This window comes from Myxocyprinus asiaticus, chromosome 31 (genome assembly GCF_019703515.2).
Source record: "Myxocyprinus asiaticus isolate MX2 ecotype Aquarium Trade chromosome 31, UBuf_Myxa_2, whole genome shotgun sequence".
Classification (NCBI taxonomy): domain Eukaryota; kingdom Metazoa; phylum Chordata; class Actinopteri; order Cypriniformes; family Catostomidae; genus Myxocyprinus; species Myxocyprinus asiaticus.
Genome location: NC_059374.1, coordinates 24,811,469 through 24,837,659, shown reverse-complemented (window position 1 = coordinate 24,837,659; position 26,191 = coordinate 24,811,469). Strand labels below are relative to the sequence as shown.

The window sequence follows — 26,191 nt, the reverse complement described above, 5'->3', positions numbered from 1 at the left end:
GTATAAATATATTTTAATATTGTAAAGCATAGTATAGTATAGTATATCTATGCATTATTATAACTACACTACACTACTATACTATACTTGAGCAATAAGGTACAACAGGCCGCTCTATATTGTGAATATAGTCATGATAGAAGGGCATCATTAGGCATGACGCAATGCGGATATAGCACGACCTCTCACACCTTATTGCATAACAATATTACAATATTGTAATGCATAATATAGTGTAGTATAATATAACTATGAATTTTTATAATTACTATGCTATACCATACTTAAGCAACAAGATAAGAGAGGCCATGCTATATAGGGAATATAGTCATCACTAAGTGCACTGTTAGGCATGACATGAAGCAGATATAGCATGACCTCTCATACCTTATTGCAGAAGTATATTTTCATATTGTAATGCATAGTATAGTATAACTATGCATTATTTTAATTACACTACTGTACTATACTATACTTGAGCAATAAGGTATGAGAGGCCGTTCTATATTGTGAATATAGTCATCACGGAAGGGCGTTGTTAGGCATGACGTGACGTGGATATTGCACGACCTCTCGTACCTTATTGCATAAGTATATTTTAATATTGTCATTCATAATATAGTATAGTATAGTATAACTATACATTATTATAACTACATTACTATACTATACTATACTTGAGCAATAAGGTACGACAGGCCGTTCTATATTGTGAATATAGTAATGACAGAAGGGCATCGTTAGGCATGACACGACGCAGATATAGCACGACCTCTCGCACCTTATTGCATAACAATATTATAAAATTGTAATTCATAATATAGTATAGTATAGTATAACTATGCATTATTATAATGCATACTATGCTATACTATACTTAAGCAATAAGATAAGAAAGGCCCTGCTATATAAGGAATATAGTCATCACTGAAGCGTGTTATTAGGCACAATGCAAAGCGGATATAGCATGACCTCACGTATTGCATAAGTATAATTTAATAGTGCAATGCATATTATATATAATATAATATATTATAGTATAACTATGAATTATTCAAATTACACTACTTTACTAAACTTGAGCAATAAGGTATGAGAGGCTGTTCTATATGGTTAATATAGTCATGACTGAAGGAGCGTCATTAGGCATGATGCGATGCGGATATAGAATGACTTCTCGTACCTTATTGCATAAGCATTATTATAATTACTATACTATACTATACTTAAGCAATTAGGTACAAGAGACAGTGCTATATTGTGAATATAGTCATCACTGAAGTATGTTGTTAGGCACAACGCAAAGTGGACATAGCACGGCCTCTCCTATCTAAATGCAGAGTATAGCAGGCTATAGTATTGTAATGTATAGTATAGTAAATTATAGTATAGTATACTATAGTATAGTATAGCAATGCTTTACTATAAATACCATACTATACTGTACTATATTAAACTATACTATACTATGAATCTATTTGAACTCATAAATACAGTACATTGCCAAATCACATCACAAGTGTTAAGGTGCTCTTATGGTTCATTTTATTGACTGAGTGGGCTTTTATCTAAATCGTAATCATTTTTGAGAATTTCCCTCAAAGACAGATAAAGCAGCAATGATAATTATTTTTGGCCAACAAAATAGTGCTGAAAAATCTTTTACTCATTAAATATATTATAATGTGAAATAAGCCTTCTTTGTGCTTCTGCAGTGTCTTTGTGAAGTTTATGACATAACCCTCTTGTCCCTCTGAACATGGGGGGACAGGCCACTGTGAAGGGGTGGGGACAGCTGTCGCCCCGTCTCGGGTGTTGTGATGTAGGTTCTTTCCTTTTAGAACCTGAAACTCCTATCAAGGAGAGCAGTTCTCCAATGGGACTCAAGCAGGCATGAACTGAGCAACCAATGGGCAGCAAGCGCCGAAGTATATAAACCAAAGGCTGACATCTTATAAAGCTGGGCAACCCCTACATTGGCTTTGGTGAACAGGATCTGATCCCAAGGACTGTTACCTTTTCTCCTGTACAGGTAAATGGGTCAGCAATTTGAAAAGGTTGGGAATAAGGGGTATTTGATGAAAGAAAAGATTTCAGGAAAGATTTCAGCAAAAATGACTCAATACTTTCACTCTCAAGACATTTAGTGCGGATGATCCGATGTTTTCCCTATTAATAAAATCTCTTTGGCATTAACGACTGGATCCCACATGCACAATATCTGGATTCTTTCTCTTATTAATTCTGGAATTTCTTTGGAACTATATAAAAAAAAAAGTTTCATTTTTTTAAAGCCAAGGCTGCTTTGCTCTTGGTAGGTCTGTAAAGAGCTTGTCCTTGCCTAGCAAGGTTTAAAGAGACATGCACTGGTGAGCTAATAAGAGAGTAGCCTGGAAAAGAGTTGCTATTTATGGCAGGAATGAGTTGTGTGTGTGGGACACCTGTTGTGAGGGCTCTGCTACTTTGGCTTAAGGTCATGACACCTGGAGAAATTTATGGATGATGTATTCAGTGACTCTAGTCTTTTTTATTTATATGTCAAACGCTGTGTTCTTTTTGTGCAAGCTGTGTGCAAAAGCAATGAATATGCATAATTTGGGTAAATTCTTACTTGAAGCATTAAATATTCTACTAATGTTCTTAAATTAAATTATGCACAAGCTGGTTGACACGGACATAATACCAATTATGGGGCGAGTATGCATGCGCTCCTCCCCCAGCAGAAATAAGAGAGGTAAATGTGTTATCTGGTGTGAACGACAGGAGTGGGTTCGGCAGCCATGCTAAAAATATCATCCGCTGTCTGACGCATATAAGCATGCAAGCCATGCGACCACCACTCCATGCAGAAATATGAGGCAGCGGGTAGACATTGCCACATATTTTGTTACTAAGAGACTGGGGTTTGGTTTAGACACAACATATACTCTGTCCCTTGTCTGCGACTGTTGGCATCTGATTCTGGAAACTAGCTTTACTTATTCTTTCCAAAACCTTTCCAAAACTAGTCTTTCATAATTCTCGATATAAACGCAAGGAAGAATTCCATGTATGCAAAGTTATCTAACTCTTAAAAACATAAAGTTGGCCAACTTTAGTCAACGTGCTTTACTTCTTCCTTTGGCAGAGCATCGGAAAAGTGCAATCATGACTAAGAACTGCCACAACGATTACAAGATGAAGTTCAGTCTGGAGGAGGAGTTCCCTGACCTCTCTCTGCACAACAACCACATGGCCAAGGTGCTGAATAAGGACATTTACAACAAACTTAGGGGCAAATCCACCCCCAGTGGATTCACCCTGGATGACTGCATCCAAACCGGTGTGGACAACCCTGGTAAGGACAAGCGTATACATGAAAAAAATTTGGTCTGTGCAAAATACAATAAACGCATTCCATCAATCTTTGTGACAGCTTAGCAGCAACATTTTAATTGTTCTAGATGGAACTTTAAAGATATATAAAGCATCTCTCTTTCATCCTGACCTCAGGCCACCCCTTCATCATGACCGTCGGCTGTGTTGCTGGTGATGAGGAGTCCTATGAGGTCTTCAAGGAGTTGTTCGACCCCATCATATCTGACCGTCATGGAGGCTACAAGCCCACTGACAAGCATGCAACAGATCTTAACTGGGAGAACCTGAAGGTACGCAAAAATCTGGCGATGAACACAAACCTGCTGAAAAACAAAAAACAGCCTAAGATAGCTTGCTTGTCTCAGCTAGTTTTAGCTGGTCTCCTGGCCTGGTCTTTTGTGTGGTTTTAGAGTTAGCCTCCGATCTAAATCTGCCAAGCACCAGTTTGGCCAGGCTAGGAGACCAGCAAAATAGTTTTAACTGGTTGAATCTGTTTGATTTATCAGGGAATTTCTTTGCTTTAGATTTTTATACATGTGGAATAATCCATGGTTGACCTTTTCCTTTTCGCAGGGTGGTGATGACCTTGACCCCAACTACGTGCAGAGCAGCCGTGTGCGTACTGGCCGCAGCATCAAGGGATTCACCCTGCCCCCCCACAACAGCCGTGGTGAGCGCAGGACTGTGGAGAAGCTGTCCATTGAGGGTGAGTAGTTTCTTGATCTCCATCAACTCCATTGTACATAGTTATCTTGTGAGCAGGGCCATCATCAGGGGGTGACCAGGAACATTGTCCTGGGTCCTGAGATGAGGGGGGGCCCACCAAGGTCTTCTATGGTAATGTTTCCCAATCCTGTTCAAAGAGGTGGATGTCCAAAATGTAGGCTAGCTGGTAAAATTGTCATTCTTATTTATGAGTAACTGCCTGATTTGTTAGGTTTAGGTTTAGGTGTAGGTGTAGGGTTAGAGTTTCTCTGACCAATCAGCTAATGCATTTCTCATGAATATTACTGAATTGTCCAATCAGGTAATGCTTTCCTCATTAATATAAATGACTCTTCCCCTTCCATCCTACATTTTGGAAATTCACTTCCAGGAGCCCCCAACAGCACACATTTTGGATGTCTCCCTAAACAAACACACCTGATTCTACTCATCAGCTCATTAGTAGAGACCTGAATTCGGAGTGTCAGATAAGGAACACGTGTACTGTTGCTAAATGAAAGACAAATGTATACTCTTTGGGCTTTAGGAACAGGGCTGGGAAACACTCACACAAACCTACTCATTGGGCCATGAGGAGAAGGAACCCACCACAAAAATGGTGCTGGGCCCCAAAAGCCCCCATTTCCACAAAGCAATGCCTGGTCTCACTAAACTTTACATTGTTCCTCCATCCATTTGCAGCTCTGAACAGCCTGGATGGTGAGTTCAAGGGTAAATACTACCCTCTGAAGGACATGACTGACAAGGAGCAGGAGCAGCTCATTGCTGACCATTTCCTCTTTGACAAGCCCGTCTCCCCACTGCTGTTGGCTGCTGGTATGGCCCGTGACTGGCCTGACGCAAGAGGCATCTGGCACAACGACAACAAAACCTTCCTTGTCTGGGTGAATGAGGAGGATCACCTGCGTGTCATCTCCATGCAGAAGGGCGGCAACATGAAGGAGGTCTTCAAGAGGTTCTGTGTTGGCCTTCAAAAGGTAAAGTAAACCAATATTTCCATTCATACCACACAATCATACCATGTAAATGTTTGGTTAAACTCACCTGATGAGCAACCAAATTCATCCTTGTCCTTGCTGTTGTGTATCGCAGATTGAGGATGTCTTCAAGAAGCACAACCACGGTTTCATGTGGAACGAGCATCTTGGTTTCGTTCTGACCTGCCCCTCCAACTTGGGTACTGGCCTGCGCGGAGGTGTGCACGTCAAGCTTCCCAAACTTAGCACACATGCCAAATTCGAGGAGATCCTGACCAGACTGCGTCTACAGAAGCGTGGCACAGGTAGGCATAAAATTGTGCAGCCAGTTTAACACCAAGTTTAGGGGATTTTTGTATCTGTTGAAGAAGTTTAAGCTTGCATTTGTGGTTCATTAATAAAAATGGAGGAATAATACTGCTGATAAAACACCTAAAAACAGCCTGAGTTGGTTAGCTGGTCTTCCTGCCTTGTCTGGGTTTTAGAGTGGTTTTGAGCACTTTTCAGACCAGCTTGGCGACTAGCTAAATCCAGATAAGACCATCTTAAACCAACTCTGTTAGCCTGGGAGACAAGCATAAACCAGCTAAGACCACCTAACCAGGGATCATCTGTCTGTGACACTTGTCATACCTCTATTATTCAGGTGGTGTGGACACTGCCTCCGTCGGTGGTGTTTTCGACATCTCCAACGCTGACCGTCTGGGCTCCTCCGAGGTGCAGCAGGTGCAGCTGGTGGTTGATGGTGTGAAGCTCATGGTTGAAATGGAAAAGAAACTGGAGAAGGGCGAGTCCATTGATGACATGATCCCTGCCCAGAAGTAAAATGGCAAATGTGCTTCTTTTTTTGTATTTTTCTTCTTTCATACAATCAAGCAATCTGACAAGCACATTTGCTTGACTTTTCTAAGAGACACTCCACCCTGCTCCCTTTTTCCTTCTTTTTTCCCTCCTTTCTTTCCTGTCATCTTTTTTCTTGTCCTTTTACTTTTTAACTTCCTGTTCCTTCTGTAACATCCTGGGATCAAACCTCCACATGGCCGGGAAACCCTGGCTATGTTGTATTCACCTAAACCTTTTTTTGGTTGTACAAAGTTAATAAATGGCCCCATGTAACAATCACCCCGTGTTTAAACTCTTATATCCTCAAGCACACAAACAAACGCAAACAAATCCAAACCTATCTACAACTGTGGATATCTAGTTTAGAGTGACTAAATGGACAAAACGTGTCATTTAATTACACTTGGTAATAATTACTTCACTGTTATAATATTTTTTTTAAACTTCCATTTGCAGTTATTTTGGTTTTGAACTAAATACACATTGGAAATCCATTATAACACATTAGTTAAAAAATTAAAGATAGCTAAAGTTTTACATCAAATCATTAAAGTTAGTGTGTGGGAAACCAAAGATTATGGCAGAAATCCTTGGAATTTAACTTACAAATAAATTAAAATTAAAAGTAATGTAACAGATCATTTGCCAGATTTAAGCACTTAAAAAGTACTTGCCATTCAAAAGGATACAAGGCTATAAATAAACTGATACACAACTCAAGGGATTTCAGACAAGTGTTGTATTAATCAGTCTTGCATTTTCTCACATTGCACAGCTCAGACATTTTCCAATCTTGAAGGTAAGGAGTTACTGTCAAATCAGAGATAAACAAAGTCAACAGTCTGTTTGTGGCCATTAAGCAGAGTGCACTTCTGGCAAGATAACAGAGGTTTCTTATCAGTGTAACACGTACAAGAGCAAAACAAAGAGCATTGTGTCTTAACTTGGCTCAACAGGTAAAATTGCACCATTTTATGAGGAACTGCTTTAAAACAGGTGATGTTGCTCACTCAGTCCTAAAGTGCTACGGTGTTCAACCATGTAATAATATGGGACTGCTAAGATGCAGAAAAATCAAGGACTAAAATCAGGAGGCTCAGAAAAGCAGACATCACCTACTCAACCTGCATCACTGGCAAGTTACATGGCTAAAACAACCAAGAAGGACAGATCATTAAAACATTTTTAGTAATTGCTATCACTTTTTAGCACTTGCATTGTAAAATGGCTCAGTGTGTCTACAGTTCAGAATGGTGTGGCTTTCACACGTTTTGTGAATATGGTTGTTATTTAAAAGGGACAGTTCACCCAAAAATAAAAGCTTGGACTTTCTGCTAAATATCGCCTTTTCTGTTCCACAGAAGACAGAAAGTCTTACGGTTTTGCAACAATGCAAGGGTGAATAAATGAATGAAGAATTGTCATATTTGGGAGAACTATCCCTTTAAACAACGATAAAAATAAACATAAACAATACTCTCCTTGCAGTAGCAGTACGAGAATATGAATCAAAAATCAGTTAAATAGCAGCAGTTAAAAAAGGAATGACAATGTACAGAGTGTTGTGACAAAAAAAACTAAAAAAAAAAAAAACTGGAAAACCGGTGTTAAAAATAACATGGCTAAAATACCAGGTAAAAACAATGGTGAAATAGACCTGGTAAAGGGAGTTCCTTCAGCTGGGCTTTTTTGTAAGCAGGTGCCCAGCTCGCAATGTCTGTGTGTCTGTGTTTCTGCCAGTCTTTATAGGCTTTGTAGACGAGGCGGGGGTGGGGGCGGGGCTAGTTCCTTTAATGCTCATTGCATCTTTATGTCCCATGCTTGTACCACTGCCCTCCACCCCCTGTCGACCTCAGAGTTCAAGTTCTTTGGATACTTTGGTGGCGATGTCCCGAAAGGCAAGTGGTGCCCCCCACAGGCGCTTGAATCGGACACCGCTGGTCTCGGCGGGGCCGTTGGGCAGCTGGCACACCTCGGCTTCAAAGGCAACGCGGGAGCCCGTGGCTCCATGGGTGCAGGAGAGGAGGAAGGACCCGGCCTGGTGGACCTGGCAGCCGCAGCCCTGCGCCGCCTCCCGCAGCGCCAGCACAACCTCGGCCGGGTCCCGCGGGCTCCGCACCCTCACATCCCAGCCGCATCGGGGGGTCCGGGGCTCTGACGCTTTTTGATACCCAGATAGATAGCGACTGTGAAGGGAGAAGAAGGGATTGGGAGGTGGAATGGAAAGTGGGTGGTGACGTGAGTGTGGGCGGATGAGTTGATGAGGGGATTGGGGGAACAAAAGAGAAATATATAAGAAATATGTAAGAGCAAAAACTTTAATAATTCTTAAGCTCACTAAACTGATTAAACTGTGTTGAGATAAATTAACTGAGATAATTTACTTGCTGCTTTCAAGGATCCACTTAAGAAAATACCTTGTTTGAAGCACAGTCTTAATTGAAGAAATGGCTGAATAACAATTGCAACAGTTTGGTTCCGGAAGTAAAAATCCCATTCCTTTCCTCCATAGGGAATTGATTTTTAATGATTAACTTAAACCTTTCAAGACAGACCTACCAAACTCTGAGGTAGTTAATCGATGATACATACTGCTGTGCAAGTTATTTAAACAACGTCATTTTTTCGGAATTAATTCCTGTTGAAGATCTACACTACCCATGAAGGGAAATGATCCACCAATCAGAGAATTGTGGCAAACAAAGTGTGCCAAAAGAGCCCTGCAGCGACCATCCACTTCCATGATGCACTGTGAATGACACAATCAAGTCGTTCTCCCTACACTCTCATACTACTTATATATTTGCATACATCTAAATATTTTGCAATAAATTAAAATATATTGTTTTTATAATAATAATCAACAACTTTAATCAATAGTTTTATATTTTTCCATTACTTTGAATTCGATTAAGCCACTCGCAATGCATCATGGTATTGTAGTTCACGCCCTCATATTAGACGGTAAGTACACAGTCTTCTATCCTTGTCTTCTTTTTTTGGATTTTCAAATACTTATTTGCTTCAAATCAAAGTTTGTGATGCTGAGATTCACCCTGGAACTGGTTGGTTTGGTTCATGGCTTAGAAGGATTTTAATGAAATTCCTATTGAAATAAATGAATGGGAAAAAAAAAAAAAAACTTCAAACGAGGACGGCTGAAAAAGTGGATGGGCACTGTTGCCCTCTTTTACCTGTTACCTTGCAGGAGACACTGGAGTTCTTCAGGATAATAATGTCATGTTCAGAACCAAAATTTGAACATTATTTATTCAATTTGACCATAAGCAGTAAAAACTGAGGTCTGAATGTAAGTCATGATAAAATGTGAATGGCCTCAATGTGTATTGCTTAAAAAGGGGAGTTAAAGGGTTTAAAGTGTAATATAATAACATTGTAATCAAGCATAGAACATTTTACAGCGCATTATGTTTGCTAGAGCTAAAATCAGTACATCCCGTAACATACTCTTGTGCAGCCATACATTACCTTTCATGCATGAAAATACGCCTCATACAAATTACCTTTAAATGCATGTTTAAATCACACAGCATGTCATTCAAACATTCATGTTTAAACAAACTGATATATGACATTCCAATTGAGGTATGCAATATCCCACTGAAACTGAAAATGAATACTATAACATAAGGAAAAGGTAAAGGGAAGGACAATACAGAGATCTAAACAAACTACCTAAGCTAGTTTTGACGCGCACAGTATACATACACTGTTTTCTATTAAATTAACAAACAGCAGTCACATTCTGATCAGTCTGATCTGTCACGGCAAGGAGCACATGCTAGAAATTACCTGATGTTTTTAGCCTGATTTTTTGCATCCGTAGCTAAGAAGAGGTAACAAAGACAATCAAAAGGTCTACAATTAAAATAGTATGAATGGAAGTATTTAAATGGTATACATACTGTATTTGTATTTTTTTTTTGTTTTGTTTTTTACTGAGCACTGTTATACTGTTCTTTTTTCATCTACCTATTTTTTGTTTTTCTTCTGTTTGAGTTGTTAGCTTGTTTTCTGAAATGAAGAAAACAGTCCAAAATTGGGGGATGGATAGTTTGTATTACTTCCTCAGTAAAACAGTTTTCTTCTGTACTGAAAAGAATACAGAAAAACTCACCTTGTGACCGGAGATCTGCAGACTCTCTCAGGTTCGTCTGTGACCCTCAAGAGGAAGAAAAAGGTTCATGTTAGGAATCAATCAGCCAATTGGGTGGTGATTAGCACTTTTTATCCCAACTAGACAACACAGACTTGCACTGCACTGACGTCACCTTTGGCAATCCACAAAAATTCACCACTGACAACAAAAGAAATACAATAAATGTAATAAAACTGATGACAGGGATGGTTTGTAGAGGGCAGGATCATGTATTTACTTGTGTTTTTGAGACATCACACGTTTCTTCATGTCAGTGTAACACAAATAAATAAACAAAATTAATCCTTAAAGGGATAGTTCACCCAGAAATTAAAATTCTGTCTACCACTTTCCTCCTTCTGTGGAATACAAAAGGAGATGTTAGGCAGAATGTTAGCCTCAGTCACCATTCACTTTCATTATATGGATAAAAGATGCAATGAAAGTAAATGGTGACTGAGGCTAACATACTGCCTAATGGGGGAAAGAAAGTCATACATGTTTGTAACAACATGAGGGTGAGTAAATGATGACAGAATTTTCATTTTTGGGTGAACTATCCCTTTAACACTCATCTAAATAATCCAATTTCTTGTGTGTCTGGCAATTTGCTTGTCAGGGTATTAATCTAGTATACTACCTGAGTAGTATTAGATGTTAGAACAATATTAGAGGTTAACTTACAAGCTCAAAACAAACTGCTATTCTGCTAGTTCACTGATATCCACATGAGGGCGCTACAGTTCAAAGCAGCTTTTAGGAGTAATCGTGAAACTTTCCATTCACATGAAGTTGCAAATGAGGCAGCCAACGTTTCCCTCTTAAAGGGACACAGCTCTTTTCTTAAACCATTATAATGAAAATGGAGGGCTCTGCCTTGCGTGTAAATAAACATCTGGTCAGAAATATCACGTGGTAAGCAGGAAGGTGAATGAGCTTGGCCAACACTGAGTTGTTATTTACTACTAGAGGATGAAATAGAAATTACATAACTAATCTGGGTTTAAATGGAGAGTGGAAGCCCCTGCTCTGCTTTCTCTGAATTTAGGCTCTTGTGATAGAACACTCCAGCTGAAATGGTTTTTTCTTCTGCAGCAGGACCATTTATTTTTAGTGTCATGAGTTCCTGTTATCTGACCTAACTCTGACTGAGGACACACTGTGAGGGTTCACAATATGCCATAGGCCAAGATAAGAGGCTTTTATTAAGAGGATATTATTCATGAATAAAGTGAGCAGTGGTGTTAAAGACCCCTTGAGAATCAAACAAATGTAAAAATCCATTATTTAATATTAAAGGTACCACTGTGTCATTCCAAACATGTTTTGGTTTCTTTCTTTGCTTCACAAACCAAATACTTGCAGAATGCCCAAAGCACTCTTTTTCATAATAGGGACTAGGACTGTTGAGGTCTACAAATGACAAAAAAGTACCATTAAAATGGTTCATATTGCTCAAATGGTATATTCCATGTCTTCTGAAGACATACAATAGCTTTGTCAGGAACAGACCAAATTTTGGTGTGATTGGCTGAAAATGTTCCCATTTACTGTAGCTCTAAAATCTCATTCAGTTCAAATATTATGTCAAGACACAGCATGGCAGGCTTTGCGTAAATTATGTCAAATGTCATTGTCCACTGATGTCAAACCTGACGCGATGTGTCTTGATGCACCATATTTGAATGAGATTTGAGAGCTACAGCAAAGGGGAGGTTGTTCAGTACATAAAGTTAAATTGTGGTATATTCCTCACATAAAGCTATCGTATGTCATCAGAAGACTTGGAATATAACACTCAAGTCGTATGGACTACTTTTATGGTGCTTTTATGCCATTTTTGAAGGTTGATAGCCCAAGCCAGTCCCAATTATGAAAAAGAGCACTCCAGACAATTACAAAATATTTTGTTTGTGTTCCACAGAAAATACAAAATCACTGGGTTTGGAATGACATGCTAGTAATTTTTGGGTAACTTTCTCTTTAAAAGCAAATTCATAATTTGTGTAGACTTTTGTGAAACAAGCTCAAGGAGTTTCTCTGACACCCAGCACCAACAACAAAGAGAGTGGTGAGACTGAGAAATTTTGACAGACTGATAGATGAAAAAAAAAAAAGCCACAAACAAAAAAAGAGAACTTACTAACTGTTTTTGATCCCTGTGGCAGAGTGCAGCCCGAGACAGACTTGTTTGAGCTCTGCCGCTTAGACGGGTCAAGATTGACCCTGAGAGTTGATGGGGGAAAACAGAGAGAAAGAAGGAAAGTGTGGCAGACAGAAAGAAGGACAGACAGAAGAGTGAAAGAGAAATCAGATTGCAGCTGATTGGCAAGGAAAAAAAGGCAAAGAAACAAAACAAACAGAAACATAAAGCACCCAACCACAGCCAAGACCAAGAGATAGAGGGATAAAGAGGGAGCAGGTATTTGAAGCTTCTGGTTAATAACAGAGGAGGCTCGAGGAAGAGTTAATGCAGAGTACATATTAAGAGTTTGGTGTATGATACACATTGTGTCATGTCACGATTCGGTAAACAGCGATGCTGTAAAATACAATTATTTGACAGCAGTTGTTACCGCTCAAAACAAATTCTAAATTATTTATCTTCTTAACTTTAAAAAGTTGTGTCTGTAATTTATTTTCTTCTAAACCAATGTAATATGCAGAAACAACTATAAGTAAGCTACATGTATGCTAATTTCCACCAAAGGGAGTAAACACTGTGGCTCTGTGACAGGTTCAAAACATTGCTCTGTTTGTTTGAGCATCCTGACCAGCCCGAGACAGCAATAGTGACTCAACCAATGGCGTGAGTTTTATCGACCAATAAGATACAAGAGGAGTGTTTGGGAAACATGTTTAAAAAGTAATTATTTTTGCAATTCAGTTTGGTGCCACTAGTGTGGCAGAAATGACACACTTTACCTTTAATTAAAAGACAAATATATTGAAATAAAGAAAGCATGTCCGCGAGAGAGAGTGAAACTACATAATAGAGACTAGAGTGTATACACAAAGAGAGTGAATCTGCAGGATCAGTTTCAATCTCTCTTGTGTGGTTTACTTCACTTTTTTAGCTTATTTAGATGACCTGCTTCTTCATTAACTGAACTGTAGATAGGGATGGGAATTGTGAGGAATTTAGCATTTCCAGTTCTGTTTCTTCTTAATGATTCCGGTTGCATTAATGATTCTTTTTGTACTTTTGAAGAATAAATATTTGGAAATAAAATGCAATTCTTACTGTATTAACTGAAATGAGATTTCAATAGTGCAGATACAATAAATTGGAAATAAATGTAATACATTTCTTTTTTAAAGTGTGTTGACAGACTTTTTTTAGTATAATATTCAGTGGAAAATTGGACATTCGTGAACCGTTAATGGAAACGAAAGTCATGAAAATCAACAATTCCGGTATTTTAAAAACATTCTGAACAAGAACTGTAGATGATGACATAAATGCACTCTTATATAAAAATATTATTATGTCCACCTGTACACCTACTTATTTGTGCAATTAATCAGCCAATCGCATGGTAGCGGTGCAATGCATAAAATCATGCAGATACGGGTCAGGAGCTTCAGTTAATGTTCACATCAACCATTAGAATGGGGAAAAAACGTGATCTCAGTGATTTCGACCGTGGAATGATTGTTTGTTGACCAGACTGGTTCGAGCTGACAGAAAGGCTATGGTAACTCAGATAACCACTCTGTACAATTGTAGTGAGCAGAATAGCATCTCAGAATGCACAAACCACATCGGGTTCCACTTCTGTCAGCCAAAGCTTTATGTTCTTAGCAGATAGAAGTGGATCCCAACGTGGTCTTCTGCTGTTGTAGCCCATCCGCCTCAAGGTTCGAAATGTTGTGCATTCTGAGAAGCTATTCTGCTCATTACAATTGTACAGAGTTACTGTAGCATTTTCTTTTGACCTCTCTCATCAACAAGGCGTTTCCGTCCGCAGAACTGCCGCTCACTGGATGTTTTTACCATTCTGAGTAAATTCTAGAGACTGTTGTGTGTGAAAATCCCAGGAGATCAGCTGTTATAGAAATACTCAAACCAGCCTGTCTGGCACCAACAATCATGCCACAATCCAAATCACTGAGATCACGTTTTTTCCCCATTCTGATGGTTGATGTGAACATAAACTGAAATTCCTGACCTGTATCTGCATGATTTTATGCATTGCACTGCTGCCACATGATTGGTTGATTAGATAATCGCATGAATAAGTAGGTGTACAGGTTGTACCTAATAAAGTGGTCGGTGAGTGTATATGCTTGTATTGGCACAGCCCTGGTACATAAGCAGATTTATGGCGAGAAAGGATTTTCCCCACGGGACGTCACCCTAGATAGGTGCTTAATCTATCACTAAGCTTCTAATCTAATAAAGAGTATCTTTCTGAGTATCTTGGCAAAATCTTTCTTTTTGGCTTTGAGCCTAGGACGCACATAAACAATTTCACTGAGGATGCTGAAAAGTCCCATCAGCATTCCTACAATCTACTGAATATCTCAATTACATTGCAGACACAAAATGTATATATCTAATTACATTACATGCTTACATTACACAGGACAATGGGCACCTAACCAAATGAAAGATGACTTTGTAAATTGATTGGCTCCAGTGGTAGAGTCCATGTGATCTTGGTTTTATGTGGCTAAACATCGAATTGTTGATGTAATACTTGCTCTGCTCAAATGGATGATTTCAGAGAGATAGATTTTTCCTTGCTGAGAAAAATAGCTTAAACCAGTCTAAGCTGATTTGCTGGTCTTTGCTGGTCTGTTTGCTGTTTTTAAGAGAGGTTTTGGGAATTTGGGCTGGATTTAGATCTTGCTGTTTTTTGGTTTATGCTGTCTTCATAATCTGAAAATAACTTTCACAAGTTAACTCTCTCAAAGTTATTCTGGTTTAAAAGACAAAAACGAGGCATTATTGTGTCCCCGACCGTCTCTCTCCTCTTACCTGCGGGTGAGTTTGGAGGTCAGCTTGGTGAACAGGTTGGTGGTTGCCCGGCTTCGAGAGTGAGGCAGAGGGCTGGCTTCGTGGGACAGAGTGGGGGAGGTGGGTGGTGCATGGGTGGGAGCCCGGTGGTCCCGGAGCTGCCCCCCATGGAAGGTGCTGCGGATGGTGGAGCCCCTCATCAGCCGAGAGCGTTCAGAGGATGTGGAGCTGGAGGCCCCGGCCCCGGCCCCGGCCCCAGAGATACTATGGGTGGACGGAGAGGCTGGAGGTATTCGATGTGACAAGGAGCTAAGAGGAGAAAAAGAGACAAGAAAACAAGGATTGGTACACAATTTATCATAAGCCCTATTCGTCAGGAAACAGATCATTAAAGCGCAACAATCTGGTTCCAAAAGTAAAAATCCCATTCACTTTTTTCATATGTAAATTAATTTTGAACAATAACTTATTAACCTTTAAAGACAGACCTACAGTGAGCTCTGAGGTTGTTAACTGATGGCATATGCTTCCGTTGTAGCCATCAGTCTGCGCTATTTCAACTTCATTTAAAAAAAAAAAGGTGTTAAATAGTGGAATTCCAGGTGAAGAACTACACTACCCAATGACCCTGAAAAGAAATGCTCCACCACTCAGAGAATGGTGGACAAACAAGCGCTGCAGCGACCACCCACTTGCATGACATACTGTGAAAACTACTGATATATTTGTAAATATCTGAATATTTTGCAATAAAATTTAAATATATTGTGTTATATGTTTATGTGTGTTACTTACAAACAACCACTTAAAATCAATAGTTTAATATTTTTCCATCGTTTTCATTCCATTACTTAATTCGCAATGCTTTATGGGATTGTAGTTTGTGCCCTCATGAAATACTGTAAGTACACATTCTTGTACCTTTGTGTTTTTTTATCCAACTTTCAAATAATTTTTTGCTTTAAAACAAAGTTTGTAATGGTGTGATTCACTTCAGAGCTGGTTGATTTTATTAATTCATCTTTTATGAAGGATTTTAAGAAATGCCTATAGAAGAAATGAATAGGAAAAATACTTCCAGAACCAACATGGCTAAAAAGGAGGGCGGGCACTGTTGCACTCTCTAGTGGTACTTGAACACAAAACGGTTGTGTTTATCAGATAGCAGGATGATACAACAATTGCTTTTGAGGATGAAATAATCACTGGCTTTGCCAAAGTTTTCCAGGTTAGTGACATCAAATCTTTGAAAGATTCATTGGCACTTTGTTTGAGGCATTTAAAGGGATAGTTCACCCAAAAATAAAAATGTTCTTATCATTTACTCACCCTCATGCCATCCCAGATGTGTATGACTTTCTTTCTTCTGCTGAACACAAACAAAGATTTTTAAAAGAATATTTCAGCTCTGTAAGTCCTTTCAATGCAAGTAAATGGTGACCAGCCTTTTCAAGCTAAAAAAAATCACATAATGGCACCTTAAAAATAATCCATATGACTCCAGTGGTTTAATCTATGTCTTCTGAAGCGATGCAATCACTTTGGGTGAGAAATAGATACATTTTTCAATCCTTTTTTTCTAAAAAATCTCCACTTTCACTTTTACATTTAAAAAAAAAGAAAAAAAAAAGAAGAAAAAAAAGACTTAAATATTTATCTGTTTCTCACCCACATCTATCATATTGTTTCTGAAAATATAGATTTAACTACTAGAGTCATTTTGGATTATTTTTATGCTGTCTTTATATCATTTTTGGAGCTTGAAAGGTCTGGTCACCATTCACTTGTATTGTATGGACATACAGAGCTGAAATATTCTTCTAAAAATCTTTATTTGTGTTCAGCAAATGAAAGAAAGTCTTACACATCTGGGATGGCATGATTTTCATTTGTGGGTGAACTATCCCTTTACTAGCAAGTAAACTAGATATTCAAGGGCAGAAAAATACTTTTGGACAGACAAAAATTGTGATCATAGTCTATTAACATTTTCTGCTATTTGTTTCAGTATTCTCTATACAACTGTTAACAGATAACGCCACGCAATTATTTTAATATAATTTTAAATGCAGGTATACTATTGTGATCTATTTCAGAAAATCCTGCCATAAACCACACAAAAAAACGAAACTGTGGTTGGTGGCTTTACATGTTGATCAAACCTGAGTGGATGGTTTTTGGCCAAAATAAGCTGCAATGAGGACCAGGCTTTATACCGCAAGTAAAAAGTCTGGCTATGCAAGACTACCATGACTCTGGTAACTGGGGGGTATTCTGGTGGCAGGACTGAATCCATAACACAAAGTCCAAAAGGAAACACAGTAACTCTATAGTGATACGATTAGACTGACATCAGATTGTGCCGCTTGGCCAGGCAGTTCTAGCTGGGTTTTGTTGAGTGTAACTGTGAGGCAGGATGCTACCGAGTCAGTGAGGCATGAGCTCTCGTGTTCTTACTCCCGTCTCAGAAACAGCCACTTAAGGCAATTTAAAACGGAGCTCTTAGAGGAAAAAAGCTTGCACACGACTCCACATCTGAATGGTGGAGATATAAATATGCAGGGAAAGAGAGAAGGGAGAAAGAGAGAGAGAGATAAAGAAGTGGAATTAATGTATGAATAGTTTAATTTCATTTCATTTCTGTTTTATTTTATTTTTTATTAATATAGTCCATACAGACCTATACTATGTGATATGGCTGGGCTCGGGGAAGGGAGGCCTCTTTAGGTCAACCAGTCAAGCACCATTGTGACCAGGACAAAACATGTGCCTCCTGCTTTCTCTCTCTCTCTCTCTCTCTCTCTCTCTCTAATAACAGCCAGTCTTTGGACCTCCCCATAGATGAGGAAGGAGAGAGAGGGAAAGAGATACAATGTTAGAAACAGACAGAGAGAAAGAGAGAGACAGAATGACAGAGCAGCAGTCACCATCTACCACAGCTGAAGCATAACACACTAAATCCAGTCCAATTAACAACCACAAAGGAAAAATAATGTCAGCTTCACCATGTACATAACTCATTCATTTAACAAAAAACACACATTTTACCTGTTCTCTTTCCCATTTTGTAGTAAGGCGTGTCTATCTGTGCTGGTGCGGTCCGTACATACATATGTGTTTCTACGAGTCATGGCACTGGTAGGGATGTTGTTCTAAAGCATCAAACAGGAAGCAGACATTGAGAACCAATTCTGAGACCATTTTAACATGTGACCTCCGTTTTATAAGGTTCTTTGTGGCATTTTGGTTGAAAATGAGCTAACCACATACTGTATACATAATGAAGGTTGATTACCGTTGTTGCATTGATTTCTTTGCGACGGTCTGGGATCTCGGCCTTGTTGGGGTTGTTGGCTGTGCTAACCATGGGGCTTGAAGGGGGGATGCTACGACTGCCCACCACACTGCAGCTGGCCTTCCGTGAGGGCAGACGCTCCTCCTTTAGATCCCCCTTACCTGTACTGGTGGGGCTGCGTTTGGGTTGAGCTACTGGCACTGACGGCCCACCTGATGAGCATGTAAAGATAAGAACTTTAATGGCATGGCAGGAATAAGATTGTGTCCATATTTGCATATTCCTGTATTTCAATGCACCTAGGCAATTTATAAAAATGTTATCATCCATGGGGTTTTAAGGATAGTAGAGGGTGTTAAGAATGTTTTAATAGAGCTGTTCAGGTTGTTGTCCAAAAACCCAGGAAAGAATGAGCATTTCCTAGCCATGGGTTCCCTCTGGATTTTCCTATGGGTTTTTATAATGATAGTTTTGGATTTATGAGTTAATTAAGGTCTGTGGTAAACATTACTTGACAATACATGGACATTTTGTTCTACAAAATAAATTACACACAGTCACACCTCAATTGTGAATTTTGAATCCGCTGTGTTTTTAAAAACTTATGTTGCAAACAAGTTGCTAGATAAGAACTATTACAGTTTTCTGTTTCATCAAGTATGTTAATTCACATACTTGTGGTATTCCTTATCTAGCAACTTGTTAGTAACATACTTATTTTTTTACACACAGCGGCTTCAAAATTCACGTATGAGGTACAATTGTGTTATTTATGTTGTACAACAAAATGTCCAAGGGTCTTCAAGTAGTTTATCACAGACCTTGTTTTTCTCTTAAATTGAATAACCCCATTGGAAATTCCAAAGGGAACCCATGGCGAATTAGCCTTCCGGGTTCGCCTACAAATTGACATCATGGTTGAACAGCTCTACGTCTGTGATTTAAACTTTGGTAGCAAAAATGCTGTTAAGAGTTGTTTAGTTTGTTTCATTTCTATGAAACAGCTCAAACAAAACTCAAAGAATTGATACAAAACTTAGATTAAACTATTTGTTTTTATCATCACTCAATGTTCATGGAAGTCCCCGTGTACCATTTTCATGTATGAAAGTGTTTTAGTAAAAAATTACATGTATGTTGGTTGTTATTATTATTATTATTATTATATGTATTGTAATATTGGTGCATATAAAAGAAAAAGATTAAATATCATTCTTCCTTATCTTCATTTATTGTAAAACATACCTTGATTACTTTTAAAGGGACAGTTCACCCAAAAATGAAAATTCTCTCATCATTACTTTCATGCCATCCCAGATGTGTATGACTTTCTTTCTTCTGCTGAACACAAATGAAGATTTTTAGAAGAATATCTCAGCTCTGTAGGTCCATACATGCAAGTGAATGTTGACCAGAAATTAGAAGCTCCGAAAAGCACATAAAGGCAGCATAAAAGTAATCCATAAGACTCCAGTGGTTAAATCCATGTCTTCAGAAGTGATATGTTAGAGAATTTTCATTTTTGGGTGAACTATCCCTTTAGATTTTTACTGCATTTTTTTCTTGCATTAAAAATTTTAAATCTATTTGGCTATGATTATTGTTTGGTTGAACTGGTACTCTGATAAAAATAAAACCTATGCCATTCAGAGCAAATAGAGTAGATATGAATATCGAAAAAAATATCAAGATATAATCTTTTAGCTATATCACCCAGCCCTAGTTTATGGACTCACAGAAGTCACTGTGCCTCCTCTGGCGGTGGTAGGTGGAGGCACTGCGCTGGGGTTTAGTGTGGGTTGAGGCAGAGGTGGAGCTGGACGAGGAGGTGGAGGAGTGTTTGCTGGTGCCATTCGTGATGGTGCCGGGCCGAACCCGTGCTATAGACAGACTGCTGCTCGACCGGGTCTCCATACCATCCTATACGTGAAGCATATGAGATATAACACACTTACAGAATAGCACACAGACTGATCAGTTGTAATCCAGCAGTCTCACCTCATTCTTGCGGCACAGCAGCAGGTACGTGGCAAATATCTCATTGTACTTTTGTGTGGTCAGGGCGTCTTTGATCTCATCACGGGAGTAACCCATTCCTACCATTACATCTGTATGGGCAGAGTGAGACAAGAATGATTTGATTAAGTAGTCATTTAGCAGACACTTTTATATAAAGTGACTTTTAAATGTGCACTCATTAATATTTGTGTTTCTGTTGCTCTGACACCTAGCGGTGTGTATGTAAATTGACACAAAAACAAAAGTTCTTTGTTAATGATGCCACTGTCAAAATATGCTATTTGCAGTCCGCACTGATTAGTATATTTCGCAAGTGAAACATCCAATTACAGGGAATTACTGACATAAAACGAGCAATATTGGGTTGGTCATATGTAGAGATGTGCACAAGTAATCGATGAATCGAGTACTTGTTCAGCTTTAAATATCAGAGTAGTAAAAACACTACTCGAATAATGTAATTTGATTTTTCTCAGTGACTTTGCCTTCCGTGGGCAGAAATTAAAACAGCTTTTCTCACCTGAATCTTGCCATTACAACTCAATGCATTGGTTGGCACTGTGGATGCATGACATTGTTAAAGGCAAAATATAAACCCAAAAATAAAATTCTGTCATTATTTAAAGTGATCGTATTGCTTTAAAAGACTTGGAATGTATGCTTCTATGTATGAATGCATTTTTTTTTTTTTTTGTCATTTTTGAATCTAGATGTTGTTTAAGCATAGTGCTCATTTTTAAATAAGAAAAACAGTTTCAAAGGTTGAAGGTTGAAATTAAATTATAAATTATAAAGCAGCTTAAAAAATACTATTTTACTATTACTATTTCTTTCTGTTTAAATGTTTTGCAATTAGCAAAAAAAAAAAAAAAAACTGCAGCTTTAAGCAACACTAGTTTTATTAGATGGACATTAGATGGATATTTTTATTGCCACGGTCATCTTGGCTGGAATTAATGTGTCTAAAGTGTCTTGATCAAAGGCACAATGGTGATCAAAGTTTGAATCTACAACCTTCAGGTTACTAGTCAAGATATTTAACACCATGCTACCCCAGAAATGATGAAAGAGTGCACAAATCCTGAATTTAAGTGATTAACTGGACACAAGTATAAAAGGTCATGATAAAGAGCTAAAAAGGGAAAGTAATGGCAGCATCTCTCACCTATACGGCTGGTGTCATTATAATCCTCCACAGGCTCCACATGAGGCTTCAGCTCATCATTGTCATACCCAATATTTATCCACCTATCCTTCATGATTTGCTGAAAGGAAACAACAGAGAGTCAAACAGAGTGAGCTAAAGGCTGATGGCAGCAGAAAGCTCAATTAGACATGAGAGCGTGTGTGATCAGCTAAGGTTTACAGTTGTTCCTCCTCACCTCCAGTGTGCAGCGCTTGGCGGGGTTGAGTACAAGGAACCTGCGCAGGATGCCCTCGCAGTCGGTGGACATGTAGAATGGCACACGGTATTTCCCCCTCAACACGCGCTCACGCAATTCCTGAGGGAACAACATAGATGTCTGTTCAACACCAAATCTAATTCGGAACCAGTCACCCACCAAATCACCCCCACGGCACAGAGTAACAATGAGAGCTTACTTGACCTACATTACTTGAGCGCAAAGCATTTCATAAGATCCAACTGCTGCCCGTGAGGTGCTTTAGTAGATGTCTCAAAATGTTATCCATTTAGAACGACATAAGAGAACTCACAATACCACCTAAAGCAGTGGTTCTCAGTTGATTTTTGTGTCAGGACCCAGATTGTACATTGGACATCAAGTGGTGACCCAACACAATATCAAAATAGTTTAGCTTACAAAAGTAAACAAAAATGTACTGACTGTTTCTGAAGGACTTCTCTTGAATTTAGATTGTTTCATGTGCTCGACAGCCAGTAATTCACCACACAAAACACATTAGCTGGGTTTCCCTCCAAATATTGCGCATAAGAAATCCAGAATGGAAACACTTGGCATGCGAATAAACTCTCAAAATTCGCTTTAAATATAATGCGCTAGGAGGATGTGAATTTTCTAGAGTTTCGCATTAGTTAAAATGCACATTAAGGTGATGGAAACACTTTATTCACAAAACAATGACGTTTTTAGACCATATGTGTGCGTGCTAGAGTGTGCGATAGCTTGATATGACTGGCCAAACGAAAGGTCAGACCTTGGCACACAATTCTTCGAACATAGCCCTTGACATTCGTAAATGTTCAACCTACAGCTGTTCTTTAAAGTGGCTCCTCACAATCCGCCAGAACAGTTTTGAGCGCAGGTGTTCCCAGGTACGCGGAGGCAGGCGGCATATGGGTATCGCAGCCCATTTCAGCCCCAATTATATCAGATATTACTAGAGCTGTCAAAATTAACACGTTAACGCATGCGATAAATGTAAAAAGTTTAAAGCATTCATTTTTCTTAATCGCAATTAATGCATTTACTGTTAACAAAGCATAAACCACCAAAAACACTTGTGGGACTAGGAGACCTTTGCGATGTGTCCACCCGGAGACATTACATTGACGGACACACCACAACAGCGATGGGAAAGGACCCCTTAATTCTATTTGTATGTATAAAACAAGCCCAGATGGGACTTGTGACGGAAAGCAAGTACTTTGCGGTCTCTGTAAGGTGCAATTTAATTACCATAGAAGCAGGTCAAATCTTAACTATCACGAAAATGCAAAATTTGTCTGTGAGCACTTTTTATGTGGAGATCAAAGCAGCACTTGACGTTAATGTTGTTAACACGCTCACGCGAATCATGAACGTGGCTTCACAATTGCTGCAGCAAAGTGGATAGCCACAGTCTCCCGGGTGATTAATATTGTGGAGGATGAGAGTTTAAGAGATTTAATGCCCACTGCAATGAATATGCAACGTATGTGGGGACTAGTTCTTTCAATTAGTCAAACTCCCACTTAGACTTTGCGAAACATTTAATGTTACTTGAATTGGTGCTGTTTTAGTGAATTTCTATCTTTATACTGTGGAAGGCTTTGTTAGGAAAATGTTAATAAAGCATTATATTGTTACATATTATTTTGGTTTCTTTCCTAAAAAGGAAATAAATGCATTTTGACAAGAAAATAATTATATAGTCACATTTCAGCACTTTCAATATCTGCGATTAACCGTGATTAACTATGAAAAATTATGCGATTAATTGCGATTCAAAATTTTAATCGACTGACAGCACTAGATATTACACTTGTTCTGTGGCGTCTCCTGGCAGCATTTAATAAAACCAGGTACAATTGCTCCAATCCTGCAAATAAAATTCTACCCGATGCACCACAGTTGTCTTTACTGTATATCGTGAGTATTTGTGCCGCGGTGTAGACTCTTTTTTTTCATACTGGTTTTTTCTATACATTTGTTATGCTGAAAGGATGGGTTTACCTTGAGGTTCTGTCCGTCAAAGGGCAGTGATCCGCTTACTAGCGTGTAGAGTATCACCCCGAGACTCCAGATATCCACCTCTGGCCCATCATATTTCTTCCCCTGAAAGAGTTCTGGGGCGGCGTAGGGAGGACTGCCGCAGAATGTGTCCAGCTTATTGCCCAGCTTAAATTCATTACTGAAGCCAAAGTCAGCAATCTTGATGTTGGAGTCTGCATCAAGCAGCAGGTTTTCCGCCTGAGAGAGATATAAGATGGAGTATGTGATTACGATTTTATGCTTTGGAGATATTTTTAAAGTAAGTAAAGTGAGCAATGGTAAGACCTTAATTTTGCTCTACAAATGCTCCAGAGGTATATTCAAAAGGATGTATAAGTCATAAGAAAGAACAATAACCTTCAGGTCCCTGTGAACAATATTCTTCTGATGACAGTAATGAACAGCAGACACAATCTGAAAGAAAAACATTGACATGTAGAGCGTTTCTATAACTAAAGTTTAACAAAACTCAAAGATGCATAAATGTATTGGGCATGGGCATGATTACATTTTTATGAGAGATAATCTTATTTTTTAGCATCTTAAAAGGGATCATTTACATTCTGTCATGTAGATCTAAACCTGTAAGAATTTTTTTCTCAGTGGAACAAAAAAGGAGATGTTAGGCTGAATGTTAAGGATTGACAGCCTCAGTCACCATTTACTTTTAGTGTGTGGAAAAAAGATGCAATAAAATTAAATGGTGACTGAGGTGAACTATCCCTTTAAACACTTTAGAAACAGAAAACAACAATCTCTGTATATTCTATAAAAAGTTTTTGCTCTTCATAACTGATATTTACTTCTCCAAAGATTAAGAAGATTCAAGATTTTTAAACAGTGTTTAAAAAACACTGTAGGTTATATGTCTTACCTGGCGGAATTTAGAACGTGCCTCCTTCTCCTTCATTCTCCCATGGGATACAAGGTAGTCAAACACTTCACCTACCACAGAATAACAACTTGAATAAAACAAAAAAATTTTAAATTCAAAAAACTTTTGCAAAGAAAGTGTTGAGAAAGCCATATAGATGTAGATCACCCAAAAATGAAAATTCTGTCATTGTTTACTCTTTCTTGTGTAGTTCCAAACCTGTATGATGTAAATTTTACTGTGGATCACTAAAGTATTTTTTTTTTTGAAGAGTCGTTATGCAAATCATAACATACAACAACTGTCAAGCTTCAAAAAGGACAAAAAAAAACAACAACATAAATACACCTGTGACGAGGAGGAGGGCGTGGCTGGGCCGTAATGATGGACACCCGGCGCTGAATCAGCCCAATCAGTGGGAGAGGGATAAAGAGAAGCCGGGAACGCCAGTTCGAGAGAGAGAGAGACACACGTGGCCGCTGTGCGTGTGTGTTTATGTTTAAGTTTATTTATGTAATTAAACTTATGTTGACTGTTCTGCCGGTTCCCGCCTCCTCCTCCATACCCATTACAACACCATTTTGGTCTGTACCTCAAATAAACTTCATATAGGTTCAGAAGACTTGGAATATAGTGCACAAGTCAAGAGGACTACTGTTATGGTGCTTTTTTTTATGCTTGACAAACCCTGGTCACTGTGAACTATCGTTTTATGGCCAGAGCTGTGTAAAAATTCTTTACAAATTTCCATTTTGTGTTTTACAGAAAAAAATAACATTGTACAGGTTTGGAATGACATTGAGGTGAGCAAAAGATGACAGAATTTTCATTTTGGCTGAACTATCCCTTTAAAGGTTTGAGTAAAGATTAAGATAAATTCACACTGAAAGGCTAATGGAGTCCACTAATATAACTCATTTAGATAAGTTATGGACAATCAATTGGGAATTTCCTGACTAATGAAGTCGTCTACTTAATACCCAACGAACGGACGCAATATTTTATCCAGCTACGTATTCACTGACGACAGAATTAGAATCATTAGAGGAAGGGAGAGATAATGAATACGTTTCCAGTGAGATGTAAAGCAGGGGAAGGAAACAGAGAAGGCAGACTGCCAATATGTAGTATAACCCTGATACTGGTGTATGTGTCTGTGCACACGAACATGCCTCAGCAGATAGATTAAGAGTGGAAACGTGTGATTCATTTTGAAAGCAGCCGATTCAAGAGCCTCAAATAGGACTGAGATACTTAACAGAGATGAGCTGAAGTTAGAATAAGCTCGATTTGACTATGAGCATCTTTACTGAGGGGCTCTAATTGCTTGAATAATTGAATTCACATGTAACCTATAGAAATGGAGGAAGGAAGGGAAGAGGAGAAGATAGATAAAGGATGAGGCCTGTGCAGATGCATTTAGTTCAGTGTCTGATTAATGCGACAGACGCATGCATGCATGTTTACATTTGAGCGGATATCAGGAGAAGAGAAACATGTGCTCATTCATGTATATTTAACAA

The 26,191-nt window shown here is 38.7% G+C and overlaps 2 protein-coding genes across 6 annotated transcripts in view; one reads left to right on the top strand and one right to left on the bottom strand.

Moving 5' to 3' along the window:
- The first annotated feature begins 1,876 nt into the window (after positions 1–1,876).
- Positions 1,877–6,182, top strand: LOC127422506 (creatine kinase M-type-like). Its single transcript, XM_051666088.1, has 7 exons — positions 1,877–2,032; positions 3,128–3,337; positions 3,493–3,647; positions 3,931–4,063; positions 4,765–5,060; positions 5,176–5,365; positions 5,707–6,182. The coding sequence occupies exons 2-7, from the start codon at positions 3,148–3,150 to the stop codon at positions 5,883–5,885; spliced, it is 1,143 nt and encodes a 380-aa protein (XP_051522048.1). The 5' UTR covers positions 1,877–2,032; positions 3,128–3,147; the 3' UTR covers positions 5,886–6,182.
- LOC127422498 (MAP/microtubule affinity-regulating kinase 4-like) overlaps positions 5,940–26,191 on the bottom strand; it is a 58,735-nt gene continuing 38,483 nt past the window's right edge. For 2 of the 5 annotated variants that reach the window (XM_051666063.1, XM_051666064.1), the window contains 12 exons: positions 24,669–24,739; positions 24,152–24,208; positions 23,756–23,992; positions 21,722–21,841; positions 21,505–21,604; positions 20,319–20,428; positions 20,057–20,240; positions 18,321–18,532; positions 18,074–18,177; positions 15,047–15,334; positions 10,042–10,086; positions 5,940–8,089 (listed from right to left, as the gene is read on the bottom strand). In XM_051666063.1, coding sequence (XP_051522023.1) covers positions 7,756–8,089; positions 10,042–10,086; positions 15,047–15,334; positions 18,074–18,177; positions 18,321–18,532; positions 20,057–20,240; positions 20,319–20,428; positions 21,505–21,604; positions 21,722–21,841; positions 23,756–23,992; positions 24,152–24,208; positions 24,669–24,739 — 1,862 coding nt within the window. In that variant the 3' untranslated portion in view covers positions 5,940–7,755. Of the gene's footprint in view, positions 8,090–9,716; positions 9,751–10,041; positions 10,087–12,205; positions 12,289–15,046; positions 15,335–18,073; positions 18,178–18,320; positions 18,533–20,056; positions 20,241–20,318; positions 20,429–21,504; positions 21,605–21,721; positions 21,842–23,755; positions 23,993–24,151; positions 24,209–24,668; positions 24,740–26,191 lie in introns of all 5 variants that reach the window. The other 3 variants (XM_051666067.1, XM_051666065.1, XM_051666066.1) reach the window with 3 other exon arrangements.

Coding starts and splice junctions, on each gene's coding strand:
- LOC127422506 (XM_051666088.1), top strand. CDS start 3,148: ATGACTAAGAACTGCCACAACGATTACAAGATGAAGTTCAGTCTGGAG. Junction 4,064..4,764: donor GGAGAAGCTGTCCATTGAGG/GTGAGTAGTTTC, acceptor ATCCATTTGCAG/CTCTGAACAGCCTGGATGGT. Junction 5,366..5,706: donor TCTACAGAAGCGTGGCACAG/GTAGGCATAAAA, acceptor TCTATTATTCAG/GTGGTGTGGACACTGCCTCC.